Below are 15,799 nucleotides of genomic sequence, written 5' to 3'. Positions count from 1 at the left end.
TTACACTTTGCATAATACCATTTTGTGCAATATTATATTTTCTCATGGAAGTCTGATGAAATAGTGAGTCGGGTAACATCACAACCCATTGTGGTATGAGACATATTAACAGAATGTTCTGTGCAAAATAGTACAGACGTATAGGCCTAATGCGTACACAATGCATACTATTGATGGCTTTCTAATGCTGAAGCAACGTCTGTAGTGTTGTTTCACAGTTGATCAAATCCGATCAGGACATATGTAAACAATAGAAGCGTTTTTGACTTTCACTTTATTCTATATGAGGAGAAAATCCTCGTATCTTTCTCTTCTGTTTGTTACTGTAGCGTCACGGTCGGAACAAAAGACCATTACTAGGACATCCATATATAACAACGGGACGTCTTTACTGGGCTTCCTCAAATTAAATTATTCTTTTAAATGAATTAAATTCTTCAGTGTCCAGACATTTCTTTTGTTCAGACGATTGTGTGGTGCCCGAAGCTTCTCTTCAGATCTCCCCATCTCATTCACCCACAGGAGAAGAGCTTCACTCCAGATCCAATTTAGATGGAGAAATTATATTTATCTTCTTCCAGGCAACTGAAGGCATTTGACAGCCAGGATGTGGAATACCGGCCACGATAGGAATTCCCTCGAGGGGAGGGGGGTATTCTTGAGTTTCTAGGAAAAATACCTGATGATGATGATGATGGATCAAAACACGCCGCGACTCATTGTTATGCAGATGTGAGAATTGTTCACATGGGGGTTTTGATCCGTAGACGCTCGCTCAGACTGTAATATTTAATCCTAATTTATATTCTGCCGCTTTAGACGGATGCTGTGTGGCGACTAAATGGCAGTGAAATATAAGGACGGGTTTTGAGTCAGTGATGAATATAAAGAGCTCTGTTGTCTGGTCATTACACTTTGTCATAGGTCTTATTGTAACTGTGCACGACTGTCTATCAAATTACAACCATATATCACAATGAGGTGTCCATGAACACATTAGTGTACATTGGCATATATAACTTTGGACAAACTGAGAGACCATTTCAAAATATTTTCCATTAAAATACCGTAATTATAGGTATGTCTTTAGGTAAAATGTCTTTTTTGTTTCATTCTATGAACTACTGACAACATTTCTCTTTTTCAGACCACAAATACTGCTAGAAAACGTTCATATTCACTTTTAAACAATAAAGGAATTGTTTCCTTTGTTTTTCTTTAGGAAAAGTTCCAAAATTATTTTTATGCAAAATACCATTTAGTTTCATGTTTATGAGTTTTTTTAAACACCGACGGTAAACTACAAACAACAACAGTAACAGTGATCCTAGACTTATCAGAAACAGCAAACTTTCTTCTTATTCAGTTTCTTTTTAAGAGGACAGAAACAGAAAGAACAACTTCAGCTTAATGAGCCTGCACAAAAACAGACTGAAATAATTCATCTGTTTCGGGAAGCCACCGAAATAAAGATGTTGGATTCTTGCGCCTTTGTCTTTTGTAGGTCTGAAGCGTAGAGGACGTCTCTGTTGAATTTTATTGTTTTGTGAGCAGATGGTCTGCTCTGTGTTTCTCATCTCTGGGGTCTGATGTCGGCAGCTCGGCTGTAAAACGCTGAGGTGTGTGTTTTCCTGTGACCTGTGAGATCCGTTCATATTTCCTGTAATTTAAGAAGAGAAATGGTGTGCAAGTTCCTGGTGTTGCTGTTGGTATGAAGCTATTGTGGTGTAGTTGTTTTTTATAAATTAAAGAAGCAACGTGGAGATTTTAGCGGCATCTAGTGGTGAGGAGGAGCATTACAACCAACGGCTCACTCCACCCCTCCCCTTTTATTTCGAAGCACCACGGTGCCTGACACAGAACTAAGATGGCGTCACGTTTTCGCTTCTTTGCCGTAGGAGATAACATATTTTTTTATGAAACGCACTCTGTTGAGCAGTTTGTCCGTTTAGGGCTACCGTAGAAACAACATGGCGAATCCCATGTGAGGAGATCTTGTGTGTGTAGATAGAAATAGCTCATTCTAAGATAATAACAATATAAAGCTTCATTAAGGTCCTTAAACACCTCTGAAGACGTACATTATAGTGCATTTCTGTCAACAGATCCTCCAGTTACAAACTGGACCTTTAAACATCACTATTATAGTTACGTATAGTGTAAGACTGGTTGTTTCTTTGCGTTTCATTTGCTAGCTCACATTTTTCCATCTTTTCATACTGTACGATTCTTTACTCATGAGTATTTTATGCTTTATACCATCAAGCGTGGTGAGTCGGGCACAATATGCTGCGTTTATGAGCTAAGATTCCCTCAGACAGACTTTTGTTAGGGTTCTGGCTGTGAAATTGACTTCCTATAGAGTTCTTGGCTAAAATGGTGAAAGTTGTTAATTTGAGTCTTTGTTTCAGTAACCCCGGAGGCGGAAATACTCTTACGAAAGAGCCCCGCAGCATTTGCATCTAGATGAGACTGTTTTAACTGAGCTTAGAACAGTTCCACCTATATCTGTCATGATTCTGCCTGCTCTTGTCTTGATTTTCTGGTCTAGGGGCAGAATCATGACAGACCCACGTGTTTTATGTGGAGAGGATCATATTATGGTCAATCAGGACATAATATGCGTTCTCTCCTGTCTCGTCATTTGGCCCTGCCCCTCTCGTTTCTAGTATTGCTCTCCTCCTGTGTCGCATTACCCACACCTGCCTATCGTTATCCCCTTAGTTAGTCTCCCTATATAATACCCTCTTGTCTATTGTCTTGTGCTCGTTCGTTGTACATGTTTCATGCTTTTTGCCATGCCATGTCTTGGAGTCTTTGTCATTGATAGTCTAGTCAAGTCAAGTCAGTGTGAGTGTTTTGTTTTGTTAGTCTAGGTGTTGTTGTAGTTCTTGTCAAGTGTTAGTCTTCAGTTTATTGTGTTCCCTGTTTACCTCCTCGTGGGTTTTTGTTTTGTTCCTGTTTATTATTTATTAAAATCCTGTTTAAACCCTGTTTCGCTGCCTGCACTTGGGTTCTCTTTCCGCGTTCCTGACGGAACGAACGAGCCTCTACGGAACCCAGCGGCAGCATGGACACTGACCGGTCCAGCTTGGCCCGTCGCCTCTGCAGTCTTCGCCAGGGGAATGAGACTGTGGATGAGTATGTGGGGAGGTTCCTGGACATCGCGGAACAAGGTGCGTTCGGAGAGGGGGAGCTGGCGGTGCTTTTCAACGCCGGTCTCAGAGAGCCACTCTCTCGCTCCGAGATGAGGGCGATGAGGCCGTTGGATTTCGACGCCGTGTGGGTAACTGCCGCAGAGCGTTCGGAGTCCGCGACCTCATCGAACCCATTTTGCTCATCTCCGCTGGTAGCGATACCCGAGAGTGGTCCTCTGCAGATGGGTGTTGTGGGCATTGCCACGCACCTCTCTCCAGCCTCGGCAGCCTCTCCACAACCGCCCAGTCTCACTGGCAAGCGGGGGAGACGGGAATCCTGGGGGTCCTCGTCCGAGGCCTCCAATCCCGAGCCGCCCATCCCATTCACTTCGTTCCTGCAGCCGACCACCAGGCGGGTGGCTCGGCAGAAGAAGAAGAGGCAACGGAGGGCGGCTCGGAGTCCGGTGGTCCCGGTGGTCCCGTCAAGTCCGGTGGTCCCGGTGGTCCCGTCAAGTCCGGTGGTCCCGGTGGTCCCGTCAAGTCCGGTGGTCCCATCAAGTCCGGTGGTCCCGTCAAGTCCGGTGGTCCCGTCAAGTCCGGTGGTCCCGTCAAGTCCGGTGGTCCCGTCAAGTCCGGTGGTCCCGTCAAGTCCGGTGGTCCCGTCAAGTCCGGTGGTCCCGTCAAGTCCGGTGGTCCCGTCAAGTCCGGTGGTCCCGAGTCCGGTGGTCCCGAGTCCGGTGGTCCCGAGTCCGGTGGTCCCGCAGGCGCCCAGTCCTGTTCCTCAGCCGGCCTTCCAGCCGGCCTCAAGCCATGTTCCTCAGCCGGCCTTCCAGCCGGCCTCAAGCCATGTTCCTCAGCCGGCCTTCCAGCCGGCCTCAAGCCATGTTCCTCAGCCGGCCTTCCAGCCGGCCTCAAGCCATGTTCCTCAGCCGGCCTTCCAGCCGGCCTCAAGCCATGTTCCTCAGCCGGCCTTCCAGCCGGCCTCAAGCCATGTTCCTCAGCCGGGGACTCCTACAGCCCCTGGGACTTTGCGCTCTCGAGCGCCGCCCCCCAGGGTGTCCCCTAAGTCCCCTGGGACTCCGCGCTTCCGAGCGCCAGGGACAAGAACTGTTCCCCCTTATTCCAATCCCTACGGATTTACCCCCCCGGACTCTTGTGTTCCCCCAATGAACTCTTGTGTTCCCCCACCCCCCCTCCCCTGTTTGTTATTTTTATTATGTCACCCCAACCCATTGATTATTCTTGCCTGTCTGCCCTTGTTGTTTTTTACCATGTTTTGTTGGATGTTGTCCGTTTCCCAGTCAGTCTTGTCTCGTTAGTCTGCTCCTTTGGTGAACGCCAGGGGGCGTTCATTAAAGGGGGGGGTCCTGTCATGATTCTGCCTGCTCTTGTCTTGATTTTCTGGTCTAGGGGCAGAATCATGACAGACCCACGTGTTTTATGTGGAGAGGATCATATTATGGTCAATCAGGACATAATATGCGTTCTCTCCTGTCTCGTCATTTGGCCCTGCCCCTCTCGTTTCTAGTATTGCTCTCCTCCTGTGTCGCATTACCCACACCTGCCTATCGTTATCCCCTTAGTTAGTCTCCCTATATAATACCCTCTTGTCTATTGTCTTGTGCTCGTTCGTTGTACATGTTTCATGCTTTTTGCCATGCCATGTCTTGGAGTCTTTGTCATTGATAGTCTAGTCAAGTCAAGTCAGTGTGAGTGTTTTGTTTTGTTAGTCTAGGTGTTGTTGTAGTTCTTGTCAAGTGTTAGTCTTCAGTTTATTGTGTTCCCTGTTTACCTCCTCGTGGGTTTTTGTTTTGTTCCTGTTTATTATTTATTAAAATCCTGTTTAAACCCTGTTTCGCTGCCTGCACTTGGGTTCTCTTTCCGCGTTCCTGACAATATCACTGGGGTCACCATCTGTATCATTCATTACGTGTTTGTTAATGTTATTTCCGCAGAGAAACTAACTCGATGGCCTTAAACTGAAACGGACCATCAAAACAGCATCGCCATGGAAACCGCTTCCAGGCTGGTCGCTGGGTCAGGGTGTGCTTGGAAGCAGCATGCAGTCTGCAATTATCTCTGTTTGCATCTACGTTGATAGGAGAGAGAGAGAGAGAGAGAGAGAGAGAGAGAGAGAGAGAGAGAGAATGATGTCTTTGTATGTGTTTCTGGAAGTAATTACAAATTCATGTGTGTTCGATTATCAGCTGTAATTGTTAATATGGATGCATATTAAATAATGGCGTAATTGCAGATGACAAACCCCGGCTGACTCTATTATGGTGGAAGTGAAAGTTGAAGTTTTAATAGAGAGATTCTTGGCATTGTTAAACAGCTCAGCCGATCAATAATCGGCACAAAATGATGACGAGCATCCACCGCAAATGCCTCAGTAATGAGAAGACGTCCATTTTACCTAACAGTCCCGTAGAGGGATGACCCCGTCGTTCATGTCACCGTTAAGTGAGCTACTGTAACCAATGCAGTTTGATTTGGTTGAACACTTTGTTCTGTATGACTGAAGGTGCATTTGATAGATAAATAATTGGATGAAATATCATTTGAAACTGTTGTGAGTGTTATGGTTTTTATTCTATTTGATTTGTTTCAAATAAGAAGAAAGTATTAGACAATTGAGTGATAAAAGCTTATTCTATTTTTTATTATGACTATATTGTTGTTGTTTATTGTTTATTTCAGAAGAGTTAGTGTACATGAATCAAATAAACTAGCCAGAAGGCTAGTTAACGTTTTTCCAGATGCTATTATGGCCAAGAAGCTACAAAGACAATAGAACAAATTATACATAATTTCACCTAAATCCACCTAAACATAACAAATTCAGGTAATAATAAAGGGAATATATATACATAATATTTCATTATTAATGTTACAAATTAATTATTAAATAAATTACATAATATTACAAAAGATAGTATTAATATAGAAATATAACTTTATTAATAATGTACACTCTCTGATGGATTGTGGTATGGTATTCCACTGATGTGATGCTCCTTAAGAGAAAACATTTTGACAAAGCAGTTCTTTACGGTATCTTTACTGTTTGTCTGCGTCTACTGTTTTAGGCAACTGTTCCTGATCCTGTTGGAACTGGCTGCTTGCCTTTGTCATTGAGATTGTGAAGATGATGATGTGTGAATGTGTGAGAGTGTGAACGTGTCTGTCCGTGTGTGTGTGCGTTTCCATGTAATGCTATCTAAATGTCATTTGCTTCATATTTGGCCGCTCAACATTACAAAAGCCCCAGCTGATACAGCCACCTTAAAAACGATTCAAATTTACATCTTTTAATTGTCGGTCAGTGCCAAATCATTTCATACCGAAACCCCTCCCCATTGCTGAAATGATACCAGCTGGCATTACAGGAATGAAAACACACATGCTCGACCGCGGGCAGCAGTGTGTAAAATCAAAGCTGTCACCCTTCACATGCAGCCAGCGGGCAGAGGGTCTTCTTAACTGAGGAGAAATGCAAAGCACATGACCGAAATCCAGCGAAAGGTTTTCAAACTAATGACTCCTCGCGGACTATAAATCAGTTGGATCTCACTCTCAAACCATATGGTTTATTCGTTTTTATCTGCTTTGTTTTGTGTACTTTGTTTCAGCGGTTTTCTGTCATCAGAAATGTTGCCTTCCTCAGCGTTCAGCTGTTCGGTCTTTTATTCTCTTGCTTTCTCAGCAGATGAATTAAGCCGAGACGATATAGACGCTCTGATAAATGTTTAGGGTTCGAGCGCTAATGGTTGGATCTGTCCCTCCAGACTCACTTTTCTTCTGCTGTATGTGTCCAACAGAGCGGCAGGGATTATGGTTTTCTCGTGCGGCAGAACTCGGAGCTTCTCCGAGCTCTGGAGGAGACAGAGAAGACTTGCAACAACCTCACAGAGGAGAACAAGATCCTGGTGAGTCGCTTTATCACCGTAAAGATCATCTGATTCTTGTCAGTTTGCAGATGAGCTTGTCAGATTTGTCGTTTAATATAGTTTTTAATGGAAGTCTTGTTTTAAAGCCTAGATTACATTGTGGATCATTCGCTATGTACAATATGTTTCAGCAGGGATGCTTTTTCCTATCTGTTATGCACATGTACTTTTATTCGTTTACTTTGATTTGCCTGTGTGCCAAGTTCATTTTTAACGTGATAGTACATTTACCCTCTTGTCATTTCAAATCCGTGTGACTTTCTTTCTTCTGCAGAACACAAAAGAGGATATTTAGAAAAATATTGATAACTGGACCCCATTCCCTTGCATTGGTTTTGTGTCCATACAATAGTGAATTAAGTCCAGTGCCGTTCGGTTACCAACTTTCTTTAAATATATCTTCTTTTGTGTTCTGTGGAAGTAAGATAGTCATAAAGGTTTGAAATGACAAGAGGGCGAGTAAATGACGACATCATTTTCATTTTTGGGTGAACTATCACTTTAAGCCAAGTTTATGAGTAAAGTGCTTTTCTCAGTTTTGCATTGTACAAAAAACACAGTGTGGACAGAACGAAGAGCAAACGGGCATCAAATAAAGATATAATATAGAAATAAAAACAGATATGATCATGAAAAATAACAAAAGATTTATTAAATACATATAATTAAAGAATACATATTTAATAGTTTGTGTCAATGGAAGTTATTATATCTTTAATAATTATAAAAATAATAATGCAAGATGTGAAAATAAAGTCAAAAGTGTGTTTTGTATAACTTTGCTTTCATTAATATTACTGTCCGATAAGCTGTTGGGACAGAAATGTGAAGATTTGACACATTGATGTTGTTAAACATTTCAATTGTATTTCACTTCCGATCTGCCCCTCTAAATCTTGTTCTCTGTCTCTCTCTTTTCTCAGCGGAAGAGCAGTTCTCCAGAGACGGAGGAGAAGGTGAAGCGCTTGAGAAAGAAGAACACCGAACTCGCCATCATCGCCAAGCGTCTGGAGGAGAGAGCTCGCAAACTGCAGGAGGCCAACCTGAAAGTGGTGAGAAGTCATTCTGCAGCTTCTTTTCCTTTCTTATATTGGAGTTTCTAGTGGTTTCGTACTTACTTTGTACTTACGATGGAATTTTACTATTTAAACAGGTTTCGGTTGTCAGTCCATAAAATAAACATTCTGTAGACACCCCATGTCAAGATGTTTTGCAGAATGTTCACAATAAACATTGGCCATACATTGAAAGTACAAAAGTGCATAAAAACACACATCCTCACATACTAGGTCTTCTAAAACCGTACAAGATCTAATTTAACAACCCTATTAAATCAATATTCAAGTGCTTTTGTGGCCTTTTGTCTGTCTGATCTTTCTCCTGCTGAAAACCATGAGTAACTTAGTGCCGTGTCCCGCACACCCAGTGTTTGCACTCTTCCAGTCCAACCCAAACCAGACTCTGAGGTTTTTGAACAGTTGTTTGAACAGCAGAAGTCTTTTGTCCCTAACCGCCATTGATATTTACAGTAGAAACATTAAAGATTTTTTTGTTTACAATGAGATCTACCTTCACGTAACACAAGATGAAACTACCTACAATATAAAAAACAGAACAGAAAGTTTGTCCGGGTCATTTCATCCCTTTATGTGTGTTTTGCTGAAACTCTAATCCACCTGTGCGGCCACCTGTCAACTCGCCGGTGCTCATGGGTAATGGTGACAGCCTGACACCTGTTGTCTGTCTGTGAAGCGCGCACACACACACACACACACACACGACCACTCCACATTTATTTCAAGATCTTTTTTCTTGTTTATAAATTGTGAAGACATTAAAATCATGCTTTTTAATAGCCTATCATAAATAAATTGGATGACTATTATAAATAGTTTGGGAGCGTCATAAAAGATGAAACGTTATTAATATGTTAGTATCAGTCTCAGTATCAGTTATATTTATAAAGAAGTTAAATTATCAATTTTGTAAATATGAATCACAACTTTCACAGAAAGTAAAGTTGAATGATATAAATAATAAATCTGCTTGTAAAAATGTGGTCGTTGTATTACATTTGTTACTGTAATCTATGTTATGATTGGGGGAATGTTTTGATTGACGGCTCGATTCAAGTTTGTCTTAAATCCTCTCCGTGTGTCTCTCTCAGGTAAATTCCCCCATGCCTGTGAGAGCGGGTGCAGTGGAGCAGTACAAGCGTGCGTTTGCCCGTCAGAGAGCCAGAGACCTGGCGCAGCACGCTGACACGCTTCTGTGTAAAGACAAACAGATCGCATCACTGCAGCACGACTGCATACAACTGGAAGCACAACTGCGGCCGGGAAAGGTGCTCGACACACACAACACAGTATACATGCACAACATATACAAACATTCATAACACACACAACATTCTCTTAAGATTTCATGATGTTTTTAATAAACTTAGCAATATTTCTGCTTGGTCAGATGTCTGCAGTAATATGTAAATAATTTAGTTGCTTATGCAAGTTAGTTGTTCGGACCCACATGACCTTTTACTATCAAAACTGTTGTCTCCCCCTGCTGGAGAAATGTTGAGTTGTGACCAGACGTAAACTGCCCGTCTCGATTTATTTTGAAACTTTGAAACATACAGCCGCCGGAAATATTATGAAGCCATTTCAAAGACCAGATATCCCGGATTGTTGTTTCTATTAGCATTTTTTGTAGAAGGTGAAACTGGAGAAAGATGTGCTGTATTTTTTCAGACCTCAAATACTGCAAAGAAAGTTCATATTCACTTTTAAGTAATACAACATTAATATTTGTACATGTATTTACATGTATATTCTGTCCCTCTTTCATGTTGCTGTCGGATGACTTTTGTCACTCCTGAGGTTTGATTCTGTTGAAATTCAACAGACACTGGACTGGAATGGCCACAATAAATCTAGAAATGCTGCTTTTAAATACAAATAATTCTGAATGTTTTTTCTTTGGCTGTATACTCCCATCAGTGCTTCTAAAGAATACTGCTACCTGTTTGTACAGAATAATTAATATATTTTGTGTTACAAAAAGTACAAGCTTTATATTGCTGCTTTTAAACCCTTCGGGTTTATATAAATGCAGCCTGTGACATACAAAAACAATGCATCAAAAAGAGAGATGTGTTGATGTCTCTCTTTCTCTCTCTCTTTCTCTCTCTCTTTCTCTCTCTCTTTCTCTCTCTCTTCTCTCTCTCTCTCTCTCTCTCTCTCTCTCTCTCTCTCTCTCTCTCTCTCTCTCTCTCTCTCTCTCTCTCTCTCTCTCTCTCTCTCTCTCTGTCTCTCTGTCTCTCTGTCTCTCTCTCTCAGGGTCCTGTCGTAGTGAGTGACTTTGAGCGCCTCCTGAAGGAGTCTCAGAAGGAGGTGTTGCGTCTGCAGAGACAGCTGTCTGTCACCTCCAGCAGAGATCAGAGCAATGCGACAAGTGAAACCCCTCCAGACAGACAGGACATACTGGTCGAGGTGAGACAATTGACAATGAGAATGATGAAATTGTATTTATCAAATTGTGTTTATCAACTAGAATTTCAACAGTAACTCATATACATACTAACCATCCCGACATAATCTTATCAGTGGACTCTGGAGGATTCTTTCCACTTCCGAATCATTTCCTTTTTGAAGGGGGGTGGCAGGATTAGCGGGCATGCGCGAGTGTGTGTGCGCGTATTTCAGGGCTTATTGTGTGTTTATAAGGCATTGCATGTTTTTTAATGTTCATGATCTTTGTTTTGCGGAGTATGTACTGTAATCGGTTACACCATAGTCTGTCATACTTGCTAAGGAGCCAAAATGCCATATGCTTAAGCAAAAACAGCGAATAGGAAAGAGAGCGAGCGAGAGAGAGAGTGAGAGAGCAGCAGATGTATTAGGATCAAGGCTCTTATAGGGCCTTCCAGTAGTTCCTCATTTATAATATATATATATATCTCATCATCAACGCTATATTATTATATCTCATCATCATCAGTATATACATTTTTAGAAAAAATACTTTTTTATGTAATATTTCAAAATGACATTGTAGTTATTTAAGAAATGTGATCTCACAAAATGTTATCATATTAGTTCTTCCAAAAACGGAGCTTAATTTAGAATTTAATAATAGTAAATAGTAAATAATTATTAATGATTAAATAGTATGTATAAGTTAAGTCATGTGTCTACATTTGACTGGTCCCTCTTTCCTTGCAATGACGCCTGCAGCATTACGTCCTGCACACACACGCACACACACACAGACACACACACACACACACACAGGCCGGTTTGAAGTGTCAATCTCAGTTGTCCCTACCGTCCATGTAAAGCTCGGATGAGAAGGCCAGTGTTGGTAATCTGGTCGCACATACACATACAGAACAGAGCCATGTTGTGTGCACTTTAATCCCCTGTGACAGCACAATGGTACGGTCCCATAATCCTCCGGCTGTTACCGTGGTAGCGTTGAGAGGGTTTTGGATGGTAGGTTCGACTTTAGCCAAAAGCAAACCGAAGGATTTTGCGGCCGTCCCTGCTCTGGGTCCACGAGGTGAGGGACACACATACAACTGAAGCGCTTTGCTATTCAAGGGCCTGCAGGAGAGGGGTAGGTCACATCCGGGAGAGATTATAATGCTTATGTATGATTACAACCCTTTCAAGTTCTTCAGCCTACAGTAAGTAGATTTGTAAGTCAAATCGTATAGATCTTTTGATTGTATAGTTTGGCGTCCTACTTTTGTCCAATGAACAGTTGCATTACTGCAGAAGGGATGCATTTGTTTGGATGATGCATGTAAAATGCAGTGTTTTTAGCACAGACAGCTGTTGGGAACATGGTGTCACGGCGCAGAATGCAACAGCAAATCTAAGACGCCCGAGAAAGATGCTTGCAGCTTTTACCTTCTGTAGGTGTCATGCACATACGGCAAGAAAACCAGCTGCAAGCAGGCCAATCCATTAAGGTGCTTTTTAAAGAAATGATCCAGTTACCTGTTTCAGGAGTCCATGGGGATTACAGCAATGTGCTTACAGCCAACGGAGGTCTGCGTCAGGGATAGAAGCGCCCTCCGTAGCGCCGCAGGGCTTGAGAAAATAAGACTTGAACTGAATGGTTGCTTTCACATAAAAACCTGTTACCTACTGTCATTATTTGATCACGTTCCAGGTCTTTACAGAGCTCTAGTGAGGGATGTTGAATGAGTGTTAGCATTAGCCACCCGCAGGCCTTTGACATGAGAGATTAATATAATGTAATTTGGGGCAAAACTGCTGTTTGTCGTGGTGACTTCTGCTTGAAATTTACAATTAAACTGTGGATTTACCTTATAAATTTGTGTGTTATCAGCACTACTAAAATGCGTGGTATTGTTTTTAAATATATGGAATTTATGTTACTGTTTTCTGGCATTTCTTTTAACATTTCTACTTTTATGTCTCTTCCGCTAAAATGTAATTTTCAAGAATTGTGAAATGTTGTTTAAAAGAGTAATTTTTTTGTCTAGGTAAATTGTATCTGACATCAAATTTGGATGCCCTGTATGTTTAAATGTAGGTTAAAATCATACAGAAGAATATTTAGCACTAAATCTGATGCGTTCTCCTTCTACTGTTAAACTAAGTGACTTCTGACTATATTAATATATTAGTGCTATATAGTAAATATCAAAGTATATGAGTGTAGGAATTATGCAGTACCATGGTATTACTGTCTGCAGGAGGAAATAACGTATTTATGAAACACGCTCTGTAGAGAAGTTTGTCCGTTTAGGGCTACTGTAGAAACAACATGGCGAATCCCATGTAAGGGGACCCGCGGTGTATGTACATAGAAATAGCTCATTCTAAGATTATAAAAACACAACGCTTCTTTATGTAAGGTCTTTATACACTTCTGAAGACAGAGTTATGTACTATATAATGCATTTCTGCCAATAGATCTTTCGAAAAAATGTGTCCCTTTATATACTGTATATATTAATTCTCTACATTTCGTCGCCTTGGAATTATAAGGTTCTATCTGAGGTTTGTGTAGTTTTGAGATATTGAGCTTTTTGATGTTTTTGCATTTCATATACCAAACAAATCTCATTTACACATGACATTTTATGTATTACAAATGTACAATATCAACATTTTCTGACATTTGTACATTTTCTTGAACCTTCTGATTCTGAAAAATCTCTTTCGGTTTAGAATTATAAGGTTCTATCTGGAAAATCGAACCTTAGCTCAGCAGATTATGTTGCAATCTTTAATAATCAGCTGAAAACACATCTCTTCGGTCAACACCTCACCGATCAGTTCGGACTTCAATCTTTTTTCTACCCTTTCAAAAAAGTTAAACGTAGCTTCGTATATTGCGGTGGGCTACATGAGACCAGTTCTATTGCACTTATGCTTTTTGTCAAATTTATGTTGTTCCAATTGCTTTCATTGTTTACCTCATTTGTAAGTCGCTTTGGATAAAAGCGTCTGCTAAATGACTAAATGCAAATGTAAGTATTTTTTCAAGCAACACAAACAATTTACTTATAACTTTTGTTAAAACATGAAATTAATGTATAATAATGTGTAAAGAAGGTTAGTGTGGTATCTATAAATAAAAAAAATCTATCTCCTCGACAAAACAAAAAGAAAAATGTTGTTTGAGCTGCTCTCGTTGACAAGAGTACCAATAAAACAGTCAACCTTTAGATTTCTTTTAAAAATAGTTTTGTGTTGCACTTTTTGTGAGTCCGGTGACATGACAAAGAAAGCTGATCTTGATAGGTCCTCTTGTATGCATTCAAAGTGCTGATTGGTTCTTACAGATAGAACCTTATTGCACCAAATTATAATTAGATTTTGTAGTAACCTTTTTGTTTTCTTAAAAAACATCACAAAATGGACACGTAAAAAAAATCATGGCATAGTTGTCACGGAATAAGAATATGTGGATAACTCCATTTTTACCAAAATGTCAGATAGAACCTTATAATTCTAAGGCGGCGATTTTTATAGGTTTTTCTCTGTGTGAAAAACATGCATGTACTACAGCATTTCACGGTTCTTATGTGTACCAATTGGGTTACAGGTCGGTACATTTGGAACCAATATGTACCTTTGAGGTACTAATAAACACTCTTTGCATAGGTGCATAACCTCTGAAGCACCAAGATATGATTCTATACGCTCTTAAAAATAAAGGTGCTTTAAAGGTTTTTCACAGCGATGCCATCGAAGACCCTTTAGAAACACCTTAATGCGGTTTCCCTATGATTACGGGACAAGAACCACTTTTAGTGCTATATAGCACCATGTTTTAGGGTTTTCGATTTCTACTGAATGTTTGCAGATGTACATTTATGACATACAGTATATTAGCCTGTCCTTTGTAGAACAAGAACAGGCTCTTTTAAGATATATTTTGTTGAAGTGTGGACGGCACGAGATGGTCAGTTGAATATTGCGGTCGGACTGTTGGCTGAATTAAATCTGTCATCGTGCAGGTGTTACAGGGACATTAGCGTATCACCTGGTCACTTGGATAATTGCCATCGCTGCACTTTCAATTGATTCATTTCAATGTAAAATCATTTCAAACTCGAGCCAGAGATTATTTTAGCAAGATTATCAACTAGCGCACCAGTGTTTGTCCTTTGATATGTGAAATCGAACTAATCCATACAGTTTGCTCTGCAGTTCAGACCAGGGCATAGTAACCTTGAAGAGTTCTTATTCTTTTATGTTTTCAATGTCATACTCAGTACACAATCATTGTATTATATGATGCCTATATATGATCTACTTCATAATAAGAAATGTATGCAAGTATTGCACTATTGTGATCGCATTTGTGTACAGTTTTGCCCTTATGGTAACTGCTTTGGCGTGATGCTAATAAAAATAAGGAATGAAGCCGCACGGCAGTACGTTAACACAGTTCTGGGTTTGGATGAAACGGACGTTCGCATGTGAGAAGCGTTGAGCCATGCTTGGACCAGCACACTGATAAGCCGTTACTTTGAGCTAATGAGGATTTTTCATGCTGCTTGTTCATATTGCAAGCAATTGCGAGCAGTTTAAGCAGATTTGTCACTTTAAAATGCCGTCTGCCTGTTAGTGCATGACAAAATGATTTTTCTCAATACCATTGGGATTGTTTAACGCAGCTTCTGTCATGACTCATCATTTGTCGGTCAGCCAGTAAGTGAGAGTGTTGAATGCTTACATGTGACTTCTCTATTTTGCGTCGGCCATCTGATCCTGTTAGCCGGTTGTGCTGTTGGCCAGCGTCAAATACGTCCAATTAGAGCTCAAGCGGTCACTTAAATTAGCCACTAAGGCTCGACCCTTGACCTTTTGAGTCAGTAGGAGCTAAGTGACCAAATGACTAAAGAATACAAAGAAAGGCGAATCTCACAAACCTTCGGAAATGTACAAATTTCATTTTCAGGTTGCGTTTGAAACCCCACCAACAGTTGTAGATGAGGCCCCTGTTGAGGGGGAGGAGACTCCTGGTGAGGAGGCGGAGTCAGAAAAACAAGTGAAACCGGAACAGGACTCGAGCCCCGCCCATAAGGAAGGGCAGACCGCAGAGGACCACCTGCAATTGTTGGTAGGATCTCGATTGCATTAGTATGCAAATAGGGTTCTTATTTGAGCAGAATTGTGAAAAAACATAAAAGACCACACATTACATTTCCATGCTTGTGAATTAGCT

General features: G+C 40.9%; 1 protein-coding gene across 6 annotated transcripts in view; it reads left to right on the top strand.

Annotated features, from left to right (window-relative positions):
• The window catches only part of tspoap1 (TSPO associated protein 1), a 63,530-nt gene that overhangs the window by 25,574 nt on the left and 22,157 nt on the right, over positions 1–15,799 (top strand). For all 6 annotated transcript variants that reach the window (XM_079448295.1, XM_079448298.1, XM_079448294.1 and 3 more), the window contains exons 4-8: positions 6,959–7,066; positions 8,011–8,139; positions 9,255–9,431; positions 10,423–10,575; positions 15,533–15,694. In XM_079448295.1, the coding sequence (XP_079304421.1) occupies positions 6,959–7,066; positions 8,011–8,139; positions 9,255–9,431; positions 10,423–10,575; positions 15,533–15,694 (729 nt within the window). The remainder of the gene's footprint in view (positions 1–6,958; positions 7,067–8,010; positions 8,140–9,254; positions 9,432–10,422; positions 10,576–15,532; positions 15,695–15,799) is intronic.

The sequence above is a fragment of the Barbatula barbatula genome, assembly GCF_947034865.1.
Source record: "Barbatula barbatula genome assembly, chromosome: 2".
NCBI lineage: Eukaryota > Metazoa > Chordata > Actinopteri > Cypriniformes > Nemacheilidae > Barbatula > Barbatula barbatula.
The sequence above is the reverse complement of the archived record's forward strand: the minus strand, read 5'-3'. Positions and strand labels throughout refer to the sequence as shown.